This window comes from Geospiza fortis, unplaced genomic scaffold (genome assembly GCF_000277835.1).
Source record: "Geospiza fortis unplaced genomic scaffold, GeoFor_1.0 scaffold732, whole genome shotgun sequence".
NCBI classification, from domain to species: Eukaryota; Metazoa; Chordata; class Aves; order Passeriformes; family Thraupidae; genus Geospiza; species Geospiza fortis.
Window position 1 is genome coordinate 924,827 of NW_005054477.1, and position 23,422 is coordinate 948,248.

The 23,422-nt window shown below is 37.0% G+C and overlaps 1 protein-coding gene across 1 annotated transcript in view; it reads left to right on the forward strand.

Annotated features, from left to right (window-relative positions):
* Positions 1–23,422, forward strand: part of PCLO (piccolo presynaptic cytomatrix protein) — a 347,313-nt gene that overhangs the window by 233,164 nt on the left and 90,727 nt on the right. The window contains exon 13 of the mRNA XM_031063010.1: positions 1,378–1,503. Within this exon, the coding sequence (XP_030918870.1) occupies positions 1,378–1,503 (126 nt within the window). The remainder of the gene's footprint in view (positions 1–1,377; positions 1,504–23,422) is intronic.

Consider the following 23,422-nt stretch of genomic DNA (forward strand, 5'->3'; position numbering starts at 1 on the left):
TCAAATTAGGAAAAATATACTTTACCTACCAGTGCAAAAGTTCCAATTTGCACTGAAAAAAGGTACTTAACTTAAAATATTAACACAGTTTGTTCCAATTAAACGGAAAAATCACTCTCCTAAAAGAAAATATTTGGAAAATATCTAATTATGAGGAAAGCTGAGGCAAAAAGTATATAGATTTAGCTAAACTGGGATAGAAAAACCAGTGGAAAATTTTTTTCTGTCAGAAATGCAATGTGGTAATCCTTGTACTTAAAGAAACTCAGGGCTGACTTATGAAACACTAATAGCATTATGAAAAGGAAAAGCCTTAATCTAAAAAGACAAAGCTTTGCTTTGGTGGTGTGGTGACCTTTCTACATTAGTCTAATCATCCAGCAGGTTTGGCTTACGAAATTAATCAATTGAAAAATATTTTGTTTAGCCATTACAATAAACATGGGTAAATCAGCCTTTTAATTCTCAGACCAAAGTGTAAATCATCTCATATGGAATTTTCTTCAAAGAAAAAGAAGTTCAACTAGTAGTTTAATTAGGAAGTTTTGGGTTTTGTTGTGGTTTTTTTTAAGAGAAAAATAACATGAAAAATTTGCAATGTATAAGATTATTTTATTTTATTACTTTATATTTTAAGCTTTTGTTTTCCCCTTTATTATTTTGTACAGAGGCTAGTGATCTGCTTCTCTCCAGCTGAAACAATGAGTGATGAAAATGTGTTTATCTCTCTACTTCTTTTAAAAGGAAGAAAATATGTGTTTTAATGATGCTTTACACAGAGTTATTGTATGCTTTTGCCACCATTAATTTGCACATCCTTTGATGTGAAAGATGTCAATTAAAAGCAAATATTTAGGAAAAGTAATAGCATTTGCCAAATATAGGTTCATGTAAATGCACATGCTTTGCTGCTTGAAAGAGCAAGCTCAAGGATCTCTGTCAATGTCTCCATAATTATGTGATTCTAAAAGCTCAGATATTATAATTTCTCAGCTAAATTGCATGCATGTTGTAGGCATATGATAAAGCTATCCTTTGAATCCACACTTCAGATGAATTTCCAGCAATTTAATTCAATTTATAAATATTGCAAATAGATTGTCAGAAGAAGATAGGATAAGCTTCAATGTAATTTTTAATAACTCAGTTGTTTGTGTTATGTCAGTCATGCAGTAGCTGCTCAAGAAGATCTTCCCAAATTTAAGTCTTTAGAAGAGCATCAGATGTGACTGCAGTTAACCCTGATCTTCCAACTACAGACAGAAGTTATCTGGGACATCTTCACTAGCCTCTGATGACTTGTTCTCTTCCTTTCCTTCCAGTGAATTATTCATTGCTTCATTTCTGTTCAAAGTTTTCTCTTTCTTTTGATCACAGGCAACGGACTAGGAATCCGAGTTGTAGGTGGGAAAGAAATTCCAGGAAGCAGTGGGGAAATTGGAGCTTACATTGCCAAGATCTTGCCTGGGGGCAATGCAGAGCAGACAGGGAAGCTTATAGAAGGTAAGATAAATGCATTATTAAAAGATGAAGCCATGGCACTGTTGGGAGTTTGTTATGATTATTTATAACACACATTTTCTCTTGCGCAATGGATGCAATCTTCTGCAAGGAATGAGACCTACACCTCCATGATGCTTAAAGCAGAAAAGGCCTGATGGAAAGTGATTTTATGGCTTCTATGGCCAAGGAAAGTTGCCACAATGAGCGTTATTAGGATTTGTCTTCAGTAATATGTGTCAGCATGATGTCTTCATGGTCACATGTCATCAGCCTATATCATGGACATGGGTTTTGAAGATCTTTAACCTTTAATCTTGATCATCTAAGTATCCTTGTTTGAAATTACTTTTATTTCTTAGTTTTATTTCTTATATTACTTAATTTCCATTTGAAATTACTTATATTTCTTAGTTGCACAGGTAAAACAGATCCAGTTGTCTCCCACTTACATGCACTAACTTTCTTTCTTAGTCCCCTATAAGTCATACCTAATGTTAGCTGTCCAATTTAAGGTAACCATCCAACCTGCCCCAACAGGCAACAGAGAAAAACAAGTATCCACAGAAAAGCAGTTATTTCACCTTAGACCTCTGTTTCAAGAACTGGAAGTTTCTTCCTCCTTTAATTGGCTTTCAGAAAACTGCATTCAACTTCATATCATCCTTTAGGCTACCAAAGCTAAGTGGAGTGATAACTTCATTATCAATACATTTTCTAGGATTATTGCAATGTGATCATTCTGTCTAACAATTTATTTCTGTGATTACGTGAATGCCACCTTCTTTTTATAACTTTATCTTTTTATAGCTATTTTCTAGTTCCCTTCTACAAATCCGTATGCACCAGAAGTGTCAGTCTGCCCATAGACAGAAAAGAGCACATTTGTGTCCAACTCATTAAACTTTTTTTTTCTTTTTCTTAAATAAAAGTATGTACTTAGGGAAAAATAACAAAAGAAGAAAAGTAGGAAGAATAGTTATTCCAGGCAGAATTCAATTCACATAAGTTTTCTGAATGGTAAACAAGCAAAAAAATCATGATTTAATCAAAAGCACTTTGCAGGCAGAAAATGATTAAAGAATGTATTTATAAGGAATAGTTTAATTATTCTGTGGATATTACAAAACAGTGTCACCTGCATTCACCCTGCAGCTTTTTTCATCCTTGGTGTTTTCTTTGCCAAAATGTTAATGATATTAAAAAAAAAACAAAAACAAAAAACAAAACAAAAACAAAAACAAAAACAAAAACAAACCAAAAAAAAAAAAGAAAAAAAAAAAACAAAACCAAAACCCAAAAACCCAAAGGGACACAAACCCCATTGTACACTGAAATTAAACAGAAAATTAAAAAGAAATATATTTATTTTTGGCCTATGCAGTTGATCCTGATATTCATTTTTAATGGGTAGTATCTCACTCATCAAATGATAGAATAGTGTTATTTTTTGTGCATGAATGATGAAAGAATTGACCTTAATTTTGTGTGTTTTGAAGCAAGTATTTGTTTTGGCTCCCTCTGTACAAATAAGTAGGTCTTTCATAGCTGTGCTAGATCACACATGCTTTGTTTCAGTACCAAGCAAGTAAAGAGGAAAATGTGGTTATTCAATATTTCCCCAAGACTGGACATTTCAAGAAAGAGAATGAGCAGTTACAGATTGGAATTATCTGTAATTTTTTTGGTTTATTTTGCCAGGAAATTTTCTGGAAATTGAAGTTTAAAACAGTTCTTTAGTCACCATATTTGGTTAATTTCAGCAGTGATGAAGAACATCCTGAATTTACAATAACTACAGGAGAAATATGACATAGAAATTTACTTTTTAATCTGTTCACATAATATATTTTGAAGGTTTATTTCTATTTTATAGGAAGATGAATATGACAGTAAAATGTTTATTCCTTTGTTTCGTTCTCCCATCATATGTTCAGTCGTGTTTCTCATCCAACCTTTATAAAAGTATCCTAGACTTGGATAAGTTGGTATAAATCAACTCCATCAAAATCCCTATATTTCATCTGTAGAATTTGTCTACACAATGTCTCAGAATATGTTTCAGTATTGATGTGTTAAATGTTCTCTTAGAGAGAAAAAATGAATGCACTTTGACTATGACATACAAGACAAACATTTCCTCTCACCGTTGGTCACCTTTAGGTCTTGCCTTTATATCTAGTTTACTTTTTATGTTACTTTAGACGGCTATCAGGGATCAACAAAGAATTTTTTCTACTTCACTGTGAGTTGTGGTTGGCTTAGTGGAAATATGGCTGGTGCCCATTTAACCTCTACCCCTCAGAAGAGCTAAAATCCACTGATGTCTTCAATCATTCTCATATTGATCTGTGTAAATCCAGCCAGACTGCTAATCTTACCGACATCTCTGAAAACAGAAGCTGGCCTTCTTTCCTTTTTCAAGTTATTTGCTGTTTCCTTTTAAAGTTATTTATTTTTTCACAGAGAGAAGAAATAAAGAAAACTTTGTATGTCATTATCTGTAAATGCATTACTTTTTTTTTTCAGTAATCATGAGTCACTTTTCCTGATTAAATGCTGTGTGACTACAAGTTAAGAGTATAAACAGCCATCAAGTAAACATATACTAATGTCACTACAAGTTAGTATCTTGACTCATTAGCCTTTCTAAGAACATGAATCACTCTGAAAAATCCCATCAACTTAATTAACTCCTCTAATTCTAAAAACACTGGGTCAAGTCTGAAAATCCTACCAATAGCACAAGAAACAAGGATGGATTTATTGTGGGTATGAAGGAAGACAAACTCCTACCTGTTCTCTGTATGACTGCATATAAATAAATGACACAGAGATAGCATTCCTATCCTTAGGGAATAACATAAAATTTTAGCCTATTTAAAAAGATTTGGAGGAGTCTTAGTGCTGAAAAAATTATTTATAGTTCTGACTGGCAAATACCACTCTTCTCGGTTCTCTCACCTTGAATTGCTTTCAAATGTCAAAAATATCTCTGATTCATCACTCACTGGCGTAACAAAAACTGGAGGTGGAAGACTCATTCCACCGAGCTCATCAAGTGCAAGGACTGTGTCAATTTGATAGATGTGTCTGTGCTCCCCCTCGTGTTGACAGAAACAGTTCAGTTCTATTCCACCTGGTGAATCCACTGAGTGAGTGGCATTTCAGCCAGCATTTTTCAGAAACAGAAGAACATAGAGTAAGGAGCAGAAATGAAATGTTTATGTGTGTTTCCTACTCTTACAAGTTTTCTGGATGCCCTCAGCATTCCAGTTTTCTGATTGGACCGTTTCAATAGGCTGAGTAGAGAACCTGGGAACTGATAACAACAGGTGTCTTTACTCCAAGGTTTCAAGCCAGACAAGCTGTATTGCAATGGTTAGGTCATCTGATGCTCACTGAGATGAAGACATTCCCTGACTTTCCAGTCTTCTAGAAATTCTGGTAAACTAGCATGGTAAAAAACTTATGGTGAACTTGATTTGTGGTGATCTTACTGCCTTTGCTTATATCTCACTCAGCAGCATTAGTCAGACTTCTCTTAACCTGTCCTGAGCCCTTATGTGTGCATGTCTATTTTTAATATGTATGGATCATTTAAAATATACCTTCTCAAGCTTAAAAATAGGAAAATCATATATAGTGAAGACAAAAAATCTTGTCATGAAAAATACAGAAATAGAACTTCCTGAAAGAAAAACTACCTGATAGACATAAGATACTGAAAGATAATGAGAGCTGTTAAAGCTGTTAAGTAGGTCAGGGCAGAGAAACTGCACTGCTGTTGGAGAGTTCCATCTTAGATATGATCTTAATTAATGGTGCCCTCCTCTCAGTCCAATCCTTCAGCACTTGTTTTGATCTAAATTAATAATTACTCTTCTCAGGATGCAAGAAACATTGCTCATGAAAACACTGTAAGGGTCCTGTCAGAGCCACCTGCCTTCAAGAGTAGGTAAAAGCACATACAATATCCTCAGCATCAAAGTCTAAATATTGAGGATAAGTTCTTAAAGGTGCTCAGCACCTTTTAGGATTTGATTCACCTGCTAAGAAAGAGATGCTCAACTTTTCTAAATTTGTTGATTGCCTTTAATTGAAGGCTGAAAGTTTCCCAGGCCACATGGCTGGTTTCCCCCAGGAAAGTATTTTAAATGAGTGGGTCTTTGGGAATGCCAGAGATCTCTTTCATCTTTAGAAAACTGCAAACTCAGAACTTTAAGATGCCTTCAGGAAATTAAATTGAGGTCTCCCTATTTCCTCTTATCCCTATTTATTCATGTTTCTTTTCCCCTCATGCATAAAGTTCATACATATTCTTATATATTCAATTGTCACAATTTTCTTCTGTAAGAAGACTTTTGATACAGAGCTCACTCTCTCTAAAACCCTAATATGGGGTCAAATAACACTAGAATCATTCCTCAGATTGAGACTTAGAGCCTTCCTTTGGATTTTCATGGGATGGCACAGCTTATGACCTCTGGGATCCACAGACCATAGCCACAGTGTCAGCAAAAATACTTTCCCACAAATCTGGAGCCAGTAGAGAGAACATGTACACTGCTTGTCACCAAGCAACTTTCCACACCAAACTGACATATGAGATGAACAGGGTGTGTCAAACAACATGCTGCTCCTGGCAATAGAGGGCCACATCTAGACCAGTGGGAAGTGATTTCCATCCAAATCAAAATATGAGAGGGGAAAGGAGAAAAGAGCTATTTGGATAACCTCCATCAGAGAGCAGTCTAGCTCCCCACCTTCAGTTCACAGAAAAAAGCAGACCCAAGAAGCCCTGTCAGAGCCCTGCCTTAACCAGAATGCTCTACAGCTCCCACCCATGGTGTGGACTTTGGCTTCTCACCTAGTTCACTTCAAGCATCACACTTCATAATGGAAGGATGTATACTGAGAGATTCTTCAAAGGCAGAGAAGAAAAAGTCAGGGTTCAGTGGGACTCTTTTCTATATGTGTTCAAGTATGGCTAGCACAGCTCTTCATTATTTCCAGAACAGGCAGTTAATCAAAAGGAAAATTATTATAAAGGCATAAGGACTTACATATGATGATAAAGAGAGCAGCTGCATTGTTAGGTAAAAATCTACTACAAAATAGCAATCAGCTGACCACCCAGAAATTAGAGTAAAATATGAGAGACTAAGAAATATGAGAGCCCTTGGTAGAAATTTTGAATCTGGGGAAGGCTGCACATGGAAGCTGAAAGACAGCCAACATGTTCATGGTGTTTAAGCAACTCCTCATGCACAAAGAAGTCTGCATTAAATGGAGAAAAAGTGTATTTATACTATCTACAGTTCTTCCTCAGAGGAGAATGTAAATAAGGCTAATGAACAAACTAGAGAGGAGATGGCCAATGTGGGGAGATGATTAACTGCACTTTGGTTGCCTAGTATAAATAAGATTAATCTGGCCATAATCAATATTGGGTAGAGGCTACTGGAATATTAGAAGTGTTGTTTAACCTTTAAAGATTTTCCTGAATTCTGAGCAATGACATCTTTGAATACAGGTAGCCTTCTCACTCCTCCAGTTAAAAGTGACAACTAGGTAGCTTCCAGAATCTGTTTCACTTCAGCCATGCCCATGAAAACACATCCCTTCATGTGTTTTCAGATCATAAATTTTTAATCATAGCTTTTCAAGTTTTTAAGTCCTTGTCTTCTTAAAGCTTGTTATTTACTGGCATTGGAAACACATGATTTCTTTCAAGTCCTCTCAGAAGGACAGTGGGAGGCAATGGGATTACTGACCAGTCCATGAAGGGATTATAAAGAAAATGTTAATAGATTTTATGTTAACAAGTTCTTTGATACTTTTTTGGGCTACTTTGGATAACACCAAGTGCTGAAAAGCAAGGCCAGACTGTTTCAGAAGGTCTTTTGCAAAGGCAGTACAGGTGTAATGGCTGTCCATCTTATCAAAGCTGTCTCTTGTCGTATCACAGACGTGCTTTGCATGTTTCTTGGAAAATGCAGTGTGACTGGAATGGTCATGGGCACCTAAATAGCTGGAAAACCAGAACAGAAGCAGTAAGTCACCGTCCTTCTCTCTACCCTTGTCACACTTCCCTCTTATCCCTGAGTTATAGATGAGCACAAGCGTAACTCTGGCTGATCTTTTATCGGTCACTGGCTGGTCATTTATTGGTGGGAAGTGCAATAGAAACCAGGTCTTCCCGAGTTTTAAAATACTGTAGTGAGCACTGCTTGCTGTTTAGACAGCTAAAATTGGAAACATTGATTGGAGCATCACAATGAAAAGAGATTTTACAGTCCCCATGAAGCAAAGATAGTGAAGAGCCAGCATCCCTTCTTGAGTCCCTCTGATAATTACATTTCTGGCAAAAAGTAGATGGCATGATGAAGCTGGAAAATGATGAAACGAAATTAAAAGGAACACAAGAAGGGAAAGAATAATTCTCAGAAAACTGGATACAAGTCTTAAATGAACAGTAATAATCTTTCCATCCTGCACTTCCATTTTGCAGTTTGACTGCTTTAATCTATCACTACATTGGGAAAAAATATCAGCTTTACCCTATTCTCTGAGTGTTAGACTTGGTGATCTATTTTGCTGTCCATGCTTATTCTGTTGGGTCAGAAGAGAAGAGAGCTTGCTTTGAGCATATCCCCTGGGCTACAGGCTCAGGTTTCTCTGTCTCAGCAGAAACTGGCTTTCTCAAAGATAATGTGCACAAAATAAATCACAGAATCACAAGGTCAGAAGAGATCTTCAAAATCATCGAGTTCAACCCATGCCCCAACACCTCAACTAAACCATGACACCCAGTGCCACATCCAGTCCTTTTATAAACACATCCAGGGATGGACTCCACCACTTCCCTGGGCAGGCCATTCTGGTACTTTATCACTCTTTCAGTAAAAAACTTTTTCCTAATATCCAACCTATACAGGTAATCCAATAACAGGCAGTGCCATTGTTTGGTTGTAAGCTTTGCCCTACAGCTCTTTAGAAAGGACATAATCTAAAAAAAAAAAAAAAAACCAAAATGCCCTCCCTCAGCTGTAAATTATAACTTATGTAGTTGTGCTCTTCTCATCCATGTATTTTGCTCTGCCTTGTAGTTCTTTTTCATAGGTAACAATCAAAGGTATAGGATTATTGTTGTTAAGCATGGCAATGGACATTCAATATATTAAAATATTACTTTAAATATTTTAAAATTAATTTTTAAAGGAAATTAAGTTAGTAGAAAGGACACCTTGCCAAAGTGTATCACTTAACATGTTGGAATTAACCTAGTATTTGCCAGAATGAAAAAAAAGCACAAATCTTCATCACACTGGTTTGGCTGTTCCCTGTGCTGTCCCACTGACAGTGGTCTCAATTCCATTCTTAATATGGCAGGAGTTGAGCTGCTCCAAGAGTTTTGTTTGGTCTTTTGCTGAGATATGAGAAAGAAATGAGAATTATCAGAAAAAAATGAGAATTGTTTCAGTACTTGTGTGGCACTTATAGAAAGAAGTGAAAGTAGAAATAATTGCAGTATAAACAATTGACTTGGAAATGTATTGAGAGCTGGTTACTCTAACACTGTTTTATTTACTAAAGCACAGCTTTATTTACTAAATCTCTTTTGTGGTGGTTGAAACACACTTAGAAAATAGCACTTTCCCCTGCTTTAGAAAATATAGAAGATATAGTTTAAGGAATTTTAATCTTATGTTGTCAGAATGATATAATTGGTGTTCTACAAGCATACTTGATTAGAAAACTTCTGATATACTTAAAATATTAGTTTCAATGAGATAAAACAGGTAATATGAGTTTGTAATGTTTCTGCTCAGAATGTAATTTCTGTATATTTGATTTTTCTGCAACAAAAATAATCACTTAAGTGATGTTAGAGAGTAATTAGCATCTAGGAAGTAGTTAAGCAGCTGTAAGGACTGAGCTTTTAGGATCTTAATCTAAAGCAGAAGGTGAAACTTAAGGTGTACTTATAAATAAAGCTATGGGAAAGAAGCATTAAATGGAAACATATCATGACCAATAAAAATATGGCCCCTTGCATAATGCCAGCTACCAGTTTTTTCACTCTTGCATTTAATCTTGCTATGTACCATATAAAATACTATAGTTTATACCTTCTTTATGATCAACAACTCTGAAAATAACCTGAGCAATTAATTATTGATGAAAATCAATTTTGCCAGAAAAAGCATATTATACAAATTGCACAAGGAACTTGGATTCCTAGTAACAAAGAAATAATTTTATCAAAACACCATTGTGGGTAGGGGTTTTTTAAGTCTTAAATAGATAAGTCTGATTTATGGAAACAAGAAAAATAACCCGGATGCTTCAATCAGAGGGAAGAGGCAAATACAGTCACTAGATATTCCAGAGCTAATGAAGTGAAGAACCATCACAAAGGTCATGAGAAAAACACTCATCAGATGATTTAAATACAAATTGTGGAAGGTCACTGGTAAATGCCATTGATGTCATAACTAGCTTTCAATAACACTCCACCAAGATTGTATCAGAAACTATTACTAGCTATTGTAAAGTACTTATGTGGAGCTATGCAGTTAGTAATTTCCAAATGCACAGCTTTTGGCAGCAGTTATTTTTCAGGACCTTGGTGAACAGTTCCTGTTAGAAAGAATATCCACTTCTTGGAAAGCACCATCCATGCTTCCAGAGAATGTGCCTGAAGCCTTGTTTCTCTGAGCACAGCAGGTAGAGCAGCAGGCAGCGTTGTCATCAGGCTGCCCACAGAGCTTTCTTGGCTCCTGCTGGCACTGTGCAATTTTCTGCTGTCCTCTGGGATCACACACATCACAGGTGCTTTGTGGTTCTTCCTCTGACATTGACAGATACCACCCATCCAAGTGGTCCCAGTCTTTGTGTCTTACTCTTGAATACTTACTCTGCTTCTGCTGTATTCTGACACTGCGAGTACTTTTAAGGCTCATTTGTCTCCATAGAAGAGTTAATTCCTTCTTTCACTATTCTTAAGATACTGTATTAAAATCAAGTGGATGTGTTTTCCTTGGAAGATGCAGGTGCATTTCCTGTGTCAGTACTCCCAATGCACACTGGCAGAGGTGGCAAGAGGTCTGTGGCTTTTCTGGTTTGGGCAATGCTGGAGAGAAGATGGGTTTGATTACTGCTTCCAAGATATTCAGGGATAAAGTACCATCTTTAGTCAAACACAGGCAGTCTGTCTGGGATTGCTAAAATAGATATTTATAGATCATGTTATACCTGATAGCAAATAGCACAAGCAGAGACATAAAACCACTGTGCCTGCCCCTTTGCCTAGCTGCTTGCTGAGACTGATAACAGGGACTTGAATTTCAGCCTGGAGCACCAAAGATACGTGCCTGTATTGCTCTGGTTCTTGTCTTCTTTTTTCAAGGACCAGCTTCTGTGCAGTAGATTTACAAAGAAACCAGGCAAATGCAAATCCTTCAGAGCCTAAACTGAGGCCAATTTGTCTCACCAGTGAAAGCCATCAAAGGCACCTTCCCATCTCCATTCACTGTGAGGGAGATAGGTATTTCTTTTAGGTGAACTGTCTCACTAAAAGCCTAAAATTCAGACTCTACAGGCTTACCTTAGGCATGTTGGGCCACATCTCATAAAACAAAATCAGGACATTTTTGTTTGATGTTTATAAGGGACAAGATCTATTTGGGCTCACATACATGGGCATTCCAGAAAAACATCTTACTACAGAGTGAAAAAGCCTTTTGTTTTGCATAACCACTGAGCTGTGTTGTTTGGTAGTGACTTCCCAGTGAACTGGGAAGCTAAAAATACTCTAATTCCATTTCCTATTGTGCAGATTACTGTGGGCTCGAACTTGCAGACTAGCAGTTTGATGTGATTGCAGTAAAAAAAAATCTAGTGAAATCAAAGTGAGGGTCATCTTAAAGTACAGGTTAAATAAAGCTATGTCCTTATAGAGAATTATTCCTGCCACTGGATTCCTAAAAGTGTATTAAAATATCCTGTGTTTACATGTAGCAATTTTAACCTTCAATACCATTCCTGAAATCTGAATCTCCAGGAATATTAGGCTAACCTGGCCACTCTGTGGAATGCTATACTGATGTAAAACATAGCAAAGGTTCAGGGCCCAAGGTGAATTGTCTCCACTCAGGGTTTGTTCTGCAGGTGGACAGACAGCCCCTGTCAGTGCCTCTCAGGGCAGGCTATGGGTTGTTTGCAAACCATAGTTCTCAGCAGCAAACAGGATTATAGAGAGTGCATTTTTCTGCCTGTGAACTGGGTACTGCAGGAAGCAGAATTTCTTTAGTCACTTGTTATTTCAAAATACTTTCTAGGTAAGTGTGTGCAAATTCTTCCAAGACCAAAAGAATCATTATGAAGAATTGTTAATAATGTAATGTTAAAAAAGATGGTTCATTTGAGAACTTGTGAAGTTACCTTATAGGTACATTAATATGTTCTAGGCAACTTTTCAAACATTTTTTTTTAGGTAGTTAAATATTATCACTTCTGGAAAAACTGAATTAGTCATTATTGGGGTGGTTGAGGGGGATCTAATTGATTAGAAAATGCAAGGATTTTCAAACAGTTTCATTCAAGTCAGTAAGATGACAAAAATTTATAGTATAGCTATTTCCTCTGCATATTGGAGATCAAATTTCATGAATGGTATGTGGTGGAATGAGCATTTTTGGGTCAGCATGTACTGACATTTTCCTTCACAGAATCAAACTAGAATATAAAATGTAAAACACTTGAAGGCAAAGAGATTTCAGACAGCCAACCTTGATGTCTGGCAGACATGGGTAGGTAGCAGCTATGTTCTCCAGGGTCTGAGCTCTGCTTAAGTCTGGAAGGACACAGCATCTGTGCAGCGGTTCACACTGCATTTGAAACATGTAGAATATTTCCAACTCATATATGGTGCACCTGATCCTGACTGCTTTTATGTGGAAATGCAGTGGTTCAGTACCTGCTAAGGGAACAAGAAACCTCAGTTCTGGTCCTTCCCCAATATAGATGATGTTGAGTTGCTCAGATACTTCTGCTTCTAAGGAGAGCTGAGTCTGAAATGGTGCTTACTATTGAATTTCATTAAAAACAAGTGGTTGGGACCATTTTGTTTTTACTTGGACCTTGCTTTCTGATTTTCAACTAGTCCATCTTCCAAATTATAAGGCCTAAGTTATTATTCAGATACTTTCTGGGAACTGTACTTTTATGTCTTAATATTATGCAGAAGTGCAACACCTTTTCTTGATCCCATGTACATTTTCCCCTGGCATTATTGCACGTGTTTCTGTTATTCCCCAGACTATGTAGTTATGAAAAAAGGAGCTTTCTTAAGAATTATTTCCAATGGAACCATGAAATGCTCCAGTCATAGAACTGCGATACTCATTCCTAGTGATTTTTCTTTTATTGATATATTACATTAACAAAGGGGATTATTCATTAGTGTACTGCTATGTCACAAATCTTTTGTGTCTAGTAAGTACCTTATTCCTACATTTATAACATGGGAAAATTCCTTCTCTTTGGAAGTCAGCACTGTCAGTCCAAAATAAAATGTATAGAAGAACTCTATACTTTCATTCAGATCTTAAATTGGATTTTTGAGTAATAGTAAGACTTCACATGGAAAAGCTGGGAGAAAAGTGTCTGCCTTTTGATAGTATGGAAGTAAAGGAAAAAGTTATTTGCAATTTTAGTGAAGTTTGTAGAAAGACACAGAATAATAGGCTACAGCTCTAAGCCTACTTCTGAATGCCAAGAAGAATTCCACTGAAGATCCACTTACCTATGTAATATTATTCATATACCTATGAATTTTGACTGTAAGGTACCTTTCCCTGGAGACTCATTGCTGCTAAACCAAAAGGGCATGTCAATAACTAAGAAGTATTAAATCTTAAAAAGTCCATAAGGCCTTCAAGATTATACAGGTAATTTGATAATAAAGAACAATCATCCTGTAGTAGTGTTTGTACTAGTAGAGTACTCTGGAAGAGTACTTCCAGAGTTTGTACTCTGGAAGAGTGAAGGATTTTCTGTTGAGTGCTTCCTAAGTCTCTGGAAGAGTGAAGGATTTTCTGTTGGCTTGATTTGGTTTTCTTTCCTTTTCATAATTTTTTTGCTAAGAGGCGAGTAAGGATAGAGTAGAGACACAGTGATACACATCTACTAAAAGAAACTCAAATTAAAGACACAGGGAAAATATTTGCAATCTTTTTGCATGCTCATGTGCTAACTTTCCATTCCAAACAGCTCACATCAGGAGGAAGCATGTCTGGAACAGCCTTTAAAGATACCCAGAGAAGCAGCATTAGTTTTGGTACTGCCCATAAGCTCTGTTCCATGAGGGTTCAACTTTCAGAGGCAATTCCTCTTTCTGAGCACTTCTCATCAGAGCCAGAAGAATGCTAATAGCTGCTGTATTGTACAGCAGCGCCCAAGTTGCTTCAACCCAGCCCTGTGAACCTGTATACTGCTCCTGTGCACTCAGACTGCATTGCAAAATGCACAATAAATATGGAACAGGCCTGTGTTGGAAGGTTAGGCTGCACTTTATGGGCAGGCAAAAGGTGAAAAAGAGCAGGAAGGAGAGAAAAAGGGCATTAGCATGATCTGTTTAAAGGAAATGAAAGCTAAAAACAGAGGAAAACAGTGTGGTGAAAAACAAGCTCCCATGTTCATAATTTATATTCATGATGTATGTTCAATAACAGAATGTATTTTCATGGGAATGATGAGTGCCATTTACCTGCCCATGTGCAATGACAGGGCCATTTGCAGATGCTGACCAGTCACCCCAATGAACAGAGGGTTTCATTATTTCCTAATTACTAGATAATGTGCTGAACAGCACCCCATGAAATTAACCTTTAAGATGACAGTAAAAGGAAATTAGTCATTCCAGGCAACGCTCATCATGGAGTGAGCTCTACACTTGCTAAATGAGTTCTGTCATAGTGTGGGTGAAGTGGAATCAATCCATATAATTCATACATTTGCTGCTCATGCAGACAGCTTTGGAACTGCTAAGTAGAAATAAGGATTGACTTATGTCTAACTAAAGCAAAGTTATGTATTACATTAACTGATTGTACTTTTCAGATGGGTCTGAATAGAAAGAACTGAGAGTTTCTGAGTGTGTGAAAGAGAGGATAAAATGAATCAAAATTCTAGGAAAGTACTTTCATGACTGCTGCTTAATGGGGAGGTAGAAACAGTTTTAATCTTAGACAGTACTAAAGAAAGAAAAGATAAATCTTTCATCATCTTATTCACAGACCACTGTACTATTCTTAGAAGTATCAGCCTATCTCAGTGATAGTAATACCTCTGCAATTCACACAGTAGAAGCTGACTGATTAGTTACAAAACAGGGGCTTTCTTCTGATTCAACAGCTGTAGAGAACATGAGACAAGAAAAACACTTCCCACTGTTCTGGAAGGAGTGAAGATCCAAGGAAGGAACTGAAAACACCTTCAAGCATGACAGTGATCCTTGTTGAATATGATGCAGGCAGACTGGTAGATATGATAAAAACAGCTTTACTGCAGATAGCATGAAGCACACACTGCTCTATCTGGATGAATACCCTTCAATGGTGCACATGGATGGGCTGCAATGCTGCCTCAGAGGTTCTGTCTCTGAATGGACACTAGCTAGGAGAGCACCTGACAGCTACAGCAGATAAACACTTCCCTGTTGCCTACACTCTTCATAGATATGGAAAAATTTGGTGCCACCTAATGGACAGCCCCCAGCTCCCAAATTCTGAATGTGTTTTACAGGAATTCTTTTCAAGGCATCTAAAAAATTATCTCCCTATATTTGTTAATGCTTCACATGAAGAATTCCTCATTCAGCATCCTTAATCACATATCTTCAGATGAAATATGCATTTTTTATAGGTGAAGACTTAATAAGCCCCATGGGTAATACCAAGATTTCTGTATTTGCTGGCTTTAAATTTATGAACTGGGGTCATCTCACAGCTTCCTCAATTGCAGCAATATAGCAACACATAAAACTAAATTGCTGCACCTAAGTGTTCTGATCTGTTTATGGGTGAAATTAAACTAGCTATTCTGTCAGTCACATAAATTATTCTACACCATCCTTAAGCAAGTTTACTGCTACAGCTGCATGGACATTGCTATCTCTTTCAGTAGAAATGTTGACTATGTCAACAAAATATTTAGCCCAAGGAGTTTATTTCACTTGTACACTTGCAGAGTATATTAGAAAAAATGAGTTAGACTATGGACTATTACAATGACTGCCATAAAGAGTAATACTGCAAATAATTGTTATTCCTGAAAAAGCTCTTATTTGCTTGTCATGTTCTTCAGGAAGCAAAACAGGTAACAAAACTTATATATACTCTTATATATATACTATATATATGAGTATATCTCTTGTATCAGATGAGCCACCAGATACGATAAATTTAACATATTTATCTGTGATGTCTGAATAGATGAATTATATTTATATATGTTGCAGGATGCATTATCTCCTCTTGCTTGTTTGAGCCTGCCCTCCCAGTAGCATCATCCCTAGCCTGAACATGAGCATTAGTATTAGAACTGCAATTTGAACATCATGCTTTATGCTCAGCTGTCACTGAATTCAGTGGTACAAGTAAAGTCATAGTCAGTTTGATTAATTCCAATTTGTAAAACTACATGCTTTGAAGAGATGCATCTCTTAATGAAACCAATTTTCCATCTGCAGTTTACATTTACAGATTTCAGGATGCATTATGGGTTTGGTTATTTCATTTGCCTGTGAAGAGAGATCCAGTAGAATTAGGAGTGTTCCTGAAGGCCTCCAAGCAAAGGATAAAGAAGGAAAAAGATTAGAAATTGTATTTCTATTGCTTCCATTCACTGAAATGAACAGGGAAAAAGGGATTGGACTTTTATTGTTTTCTTTAAAATGTATATATATCAAGGTCAGTTTGGATGAGGCTTTGAGCAACCTGGCCTAGTGGAAAGTGTCCCTGCCCATGGCAGGGGGTTGGGAACTATGTTATCTTAATGGTCTCTTAAAACCCAAAGCATTCTATGATATTATCATTCAATAATTCAATAGAGGGTTTTTTTTTCATCTATTAAAAAAATCAAATTAATCTGTTTGTTACTTTAAGAGAAAGTAATTATTAGTTGTGGTGAAGATAAAGAAATGCCTTTGAAATGGGATGAGTTCATAGGCAATTTAGCAATTCCTTGCATACTTTTCACCAAAGAAAAATTGCTCAAAGACTTTCATCTCTAAAGGATACAATATCATTTGTGACTCACTCTTTCATTGTATTCAGTGTGTTTGGGGGAATTTGCAGTTTCAGTTGGCATTTTTTTTACTTCTTCCATTTATTTTTGCCTTATTTTTACCTATTGTTACATAATTGATCCCCAATATTTCACATATGCAGTTGCTCAGTTTTGAGTGGAGGCTCCTTTTACTTAAATTTTCTGTAAAATAAAGAAAATATGTAATTTTTGTTCTGTAAATTACAGCAGCTATTTTTCCTCCTTTTGCCTGGGAAAGAAGATTTAATGGTTTGACGTGAGAAAAACAGAGATGGTGTTTTAATCTTGTACAATGTTTTACACTAATAATTTTAATATTTGACACTTGGGAAAAAGACTCAGACACATTCGATAACTTTGCTGAAATGAAAGAAGTCTCAAAAGATTAAGCAGTGAAGTGATCAAACTCCTTTGTCCTTGTTGACCCATAATATACATTCGAGCTTGAGCCTACAGATGAAATGCCAGTTTAACATTTATGCTTGGCAGTTTAAAAAATAATGCTCAATATCTCACTTGGGCATATATTTGAAGGAGAATAAGCTGCTGCAGTACCCAGTGAAGTTAATGTGAGGATGCCATGCTGGCAATTTTGTAACAGTTCAGTGTTTAAATGTGGTTTTGATATGTCATTAAAACACACAAGTTTGAAGAAATAGGGAGAGTTTGTCTTAGGGCTAGAGTGTAGTTGCTAAGTGGAGACTCTGAAAGCATCAAAGCAGACAGGTTTATTGCAATTGTTGCTACAGGACAAGGGGTTGCCTGTTTGGGCAGCAGTTTCTGGTTGCTGTGCAGAACCAGGAGCAGTAGCTCGAGTACCTGCACCACATCATTGTCACAGAGCACTCGGGCTGGGGACACATCTTTCCAGCACCTTTCCTACCTTTCCATCACCCAGTTCCATCAAGCCCAGCTCTCACCTTTTTGACCCATCTCAAAACCATAAACCACATCTCATAGGCAGTTTTATTCCTTAGGAGTTTTGATGCTGTTGCTTCAGCAGAAAAACTCCTATGTGCCTTCAGGAGGCTTGAAAGTGAGCCCTGAGCTACCAGCCCTGTCCTCCTTTGGGTGGTCATCAGCTGCAAGCTGGGCCTTGCAGGGCATTCTTGTGTTTGCTGTCATGCTTGGGGTAACAGAGACTTCTCCCACGAGGAAACTGCTTTCCCTGGAGCGGCACAAATTTAATTTCTACAACTGTAGCTATCAGTCAAGGAATGTGGTATCATAAGTTTGTTTTGCCCGTCTTCCGGGTGCTTACATGGTGATTTCAGTACATTAATTGTTATCATAAGAAACACATAAATACACAGGGACTGGCTGGTAAGAGATCATTTGTTTTAGGGTAGATAATGAGAAGAAATAGCAGCTGCTGCTAATCAGTATGTGTGTGAGTGTTCATAGAAGTTGATTAGGTATATAGCTGCCAGATAATCACCATCCAATCTTGCATGTACAGAATAGCTTCAGTAATTGTGCACTCAAATTTCTTTTAAAGAACCTTACAGAGAATGGCAAAACTATGGGGGTAATCTTGCATCATTTATTTGCAATGCTCTTTCGTCATGCATGAATTCTACATTTATTACAATGAACCTATTTGTTAGAATGCTACTTCTTTGATCAAGCACTACAGATCAAATTTGTATAAAGAGATATTAATAAAAAAATTCAGCTGACAGTAACAAGTATGTTGAAGATGCATAAACACCAACAGAATTACATTCTAAGGTATTGGGAAGAGTATTAATTATTTTAAATTATTTAACTTGAAATTTATTTTTTTTTATATTATTATTTTTAAGACAATTTTAGTAGCGTATCATGGACCATTCTCACTGAGATGTATGACAGTCATTGCAGGAGCTCACTTTCCTTTCTCTAATTCCTGTTGTAGTTCTGTAAGTGTGGTTTTACCCTGGTAGGCAGCACAGCCTTTCTCTCACTCCCCTGCAGTGAGGTGGGAAGAAATCACTCTATCCCATCAAAACCAGTGCAGCCAGTTGAACTGCACTTTTAAATATGACTGTGCACAAGTTTTCATAACTAGATTGATTAGATCTCTCTGATTCTACTCATAAAAACTACTCACAAAACACATTTAACTAAATCAGGGGTTTTTTTTGATTCTTGGTTCCTAACTCAGATTGTGCAAGACGGCTTGAGCTTTGAGGAAAGGCTACTTTGGGATCTCCAATCTTGGCTGAGCTGAGCAGCCTCAGCATCATGAGAGAACTTTTTTGCTCTGAACACAGCACCAAAATTAGACTATCATTAATGTTGCTAATCAGATGTTCCTAAAAATGAACTTTGTGCCTACATTTATCACTACACTCTGAAGAACAAGTAGTTATTGAGAACTGAAATCCTGCAGTTTTTCAACTTCCTGTTAAAAATGACAGTTAGTTCTAACAGGTAATTATTAATGTCTCTCATTTTTCTAGCACATATGGAACCTCTGCTTCTTAGGGCAGAATAAGTCTAACATGTATCACTAAATTCCTTTACGAACGAGTTATAGGGATACAAAACTTGGAGAGTTAATACCCAGCCCTTAATACTTCACAAGTACTACCACCTACAACTTGTTAGTAAGATTTCTGCTGCACTTAGCTTTACTAATAACACTTGTCACTTGGACATCTCAAAGTTAATGTACAATAATATTATCTTTTCACTGTGCCTTTTAACACATAAAGAAACTAAAGCGACTAATTGGTGTGTTTGTGCTGCTCACCTGGCTGGTTGTAGCAGAAGCAGAACTAACAGCTCGGTCTCTGATGGTGCCCCATTAATTCCCTTCACCTGAGGTTCACTATCTTTCAGTTCCTCCTTCTCATTGATAAGGTACAGCTGCCAGTTTGCTAAACTGAGAAAAAAAGTCCTTTTCATTTTCTAGGACAGATTTATCACTTTAAATGACAAAGGAGGGAATCAATACACATATTTTTAGGTGTCTGAAAAGTAAATATCTTACCTCACCTTGTATTATGGGCTCTTTTTCTAACCATAAGTGGAAGAAGGGATGTGATTCATCTCATTCCAGAAAGGTGTCAGCTGAGATGAGCCATCCTAAGAGGAACCTGCTTCTCTTCATTCATTAACTACTCAAAATTCCTAGACAGCTACTGAGGCAAGACATGTACCTTTTTACAGCCAAAAATTGGTACATTGACTCTAATCCCAAAAGAAGGTAAAACCAAAGCAGCTGTATGCATGTGTGCATGACAGTTGTTCCCTGCAGACATACATCCTGCTTTCCATGCTCTTTTATTTCTCGTTCCAAATCTCTTCAAAATTAGATGAAGAATAAAAAGAATAAGATAATTTTATGCATTTTCACATGTGGTTCACTTGTGGTCCGTTGAAACCAGCCAATAATCAAACAAATTTTCTCTGCATACTTTTTACAGCTATAGACATGTCTGTGTCACAAATTTGTACAGAAATACATTTAGCCACTACAAGAGAAACATAAAAACATGATCATTTAAATGAAGTCATTCGAACAATGGAAAAATTTAGCTAAACTTGATTTAGAACACAAACAAGTTGATTCAGAGGTAATATCATGGATTTACTTTATCTGGTATTATAAAGAGCATAAGTTCCAAAAAAACTTTTCTTTAAAGGAGAATTATATGCATTATATGAAAAATAGATACATACAGGAGATGAGAACTGCATAGCACTGGCCAGAAATTTGTATTCACTTTCCTCAGCTTTCAGGTTACATGAGTCTCACAAATGAGATAATAGTGTGTAAATTCTACTTTATATTTGAATAATCACATAATGTCAGAACTGTAAAATTACTCCCAGGGTGCAGAGGATGATTATTGACAGAGTCACTCCTATTAAAACATATCAAGTAAGGATCTCACTGTATGCCATGTGACAGACTGGCATTTTAAGGACTTCAGCCATTCTCATTAAGGCTTGACTTTTTGCTTAAACAGTGCTGTTTGCTCACTGTGAGTCACAAAAATTTTCTGTTCTTGTTTCTAAATGACCTTAAGTAGCATTGGCATGCAATGCATAACCATGGCCTTTGCTCATTCCTAGGAGGCTTTCAGTATTTAAATTATCCTAATTATTCCATTATTTTCTGAATTGGCCTCTGTAGTCCCTTAGTGGTGACCCTGCTGCAGACCAGGCAGGAATTCACCGAGCAAGGGTTAGACCCCCTGATCTGTGTGAGGACAGCCTCTTCAGGAAGCCCCAAGAGACTCAGCATGCTGGGGGTCCTCGTTCAAGAGGAACTTTTCTTTGGCATTAGTTCTTTCTCTGTTGCACTTTTCCAACGCAGCCATTCTGTCCCAAGCACCAGGATGTGTATATGCAATTGGTATGACCAGAGAGCAAGGGATGCCAACTGCTGAGCCTGTTTCTCACCCTCTGGGATTATAAATTGACAACCACATGATGGTCTCAGAGATGTGCCTTTTGCACACTTTCAGAAGCTGATGGTTATCTTTTGTTTCTCTGCCTCATACCCTTCCGAGACACTGGAAAATGTTGCTGGATTTCTCTTTGTCCTTTTTTCTTATCTCAGGGTCTTCACCCTGTTCTTTATCTTCCTGCCAGTCTTTTTTAAAGTTTCAGGCTGCACTTTGATTTAGACCATGCTTTGCTAAAGTATAGTTCTGCCTTGTCTTTTTTAAGCTACTTTTCCTTACCTGAGCAAAGTGTCCTATGAAACTGCATTTTAATGAGTCAGGATCTTGATGACATGCTAACCTATGTGCCACAAATCACTCTTTTCTTCCAGCAAAATTCTTCTAGGAGTTCTACATACATAAATTCCAACTCATATTTCATTCATATAATCATAGAATATCCTGAGCTGGAAGGGGCCCAGAAGGATCATTGAGTCTTATGCCTGCCCCGGCACAGGGAAGTCCAAAGCATCACAATATGGACTTCATATTTTCTGGAAAAATCCCTTCGCCCAGGATTTTTCTCCTGGGAAGCTGAGAAGCCTCAGAGAAAAAGGAAAACAATAATTATCTGATTTGCTTTTCCTATGTTTTGCTCCTTTGGAATGTGTTTGGAGATTGTTTACCAACAGGTGGTTGTTTCATTGGTTTTCTGTGAACTATTTTGACTTATTGGCAAACCACTGCCAAGCTGTGTCGGGACTCTGGAAGGAGTCACAAGTTTTCATTATTATCTTTTTAACCTTCTGCGAGTATGCTTCCTGTATTCTTTAGTGTAGTTTTGCAGCAATCGCCCTACTGCAAAAAAAAAAAAAAAAAAATTATATTATTTCATATAATATAGTCTCATAAAATAATAAATTAGCCTTCTGAAAACATTGAGTCACATTCATCATGCCCTCCAACGTCGGGGCACCCCGCAAATACAATATCACACCATGCGCCTGAGAGCCTTGTCCAAGTGCTCCTGGCAATCCAAGTGCTGTGAGAACTTCCATGAGAAGCCTGTTGCTTTTCCTAATATCCATCCTAACTCCCCTGCCAGAGCTTCATGCCGTTCACTAGAGTCCTATCACTGGTCACCCGAGAGATCAGCACCTGCCCCTCCACTTCCCCTTTGAGGAAGCTGCAGACCATGGTTGGAGCTCCCCTCAGTCACCTCTTCTGTAGGCAGAACAAACCAAGTGACCTCAGACTCCCAAGAACATTGAAAAATTTTGGAGACAAGTCAAGTCTTGTGATAACAATAGAACAGTGTTTTACATAGATTTTGTTTGAAATGTTTGCTGTCATAATTTAAATTCTTAGGCAGAATAGAAACTAACTAATAATGAGAGAGTGATTCTTTAGACATACACTGTAACTTCCACAGGAACTGTTTGTTTGCATCTCATGGCATGTGATTTTTGCCCCTCCAAAGGAAAATTTCAAACCCAAATATCACTCAATTCACAGATGTAACTGAAAGAAATAAGACTAACAGAACTGTGTTTTTGTAAAGAAGAATAAATTATTCCTCAAAAAGAGAAACTGAAAAAAACCTCACTGAATTTGGGATTCACAAATTCAAATATATAATGCAGGCAGGGATATACTAATCTAAATTCATATCTGGCATTAAACTTCTAAGAAAATAATAGTTTTAGCTATTCACCATTCATGAGAGACAGCAAAGAGAAATTCCTGCAGCCTCATTGTTAACTATCCTTAGGTGAATCTTAAGCTGACTTGGAATTAGCAGACTTTTTCATTCTACCATATATTGTTACATAATTTTAAAAAATCTGAATTCATAGTAAACTGCTTTTAAAAGAGGTAAAAGAGGAGGGTTTTTTTGTTTGTTTGTTTGTTTTTGAGCATAGCCTAGTAATGAAATGTTTAAGACTTTCAAGTCAATTAGAGCATTTTACAGGAAGGTAATTTCTCTATCAAAATCATTATAATCTCCTATATGATGTTACTGAAAACAAAGTAAATACACTCTGCTCTACAGCTTCAGTGAACTGTGAAGGCAGGGGGAGCGGACTGGAGACAGAGACAAGCACTCACCCGATCTTCATAAGGCAACAGAGAGAGCTCATCCCTCCAGCCCCTCTTTAAAAAGGGAGTTTTCCTGGACGGCTCATTGATCTTTGACACCTCCCAGC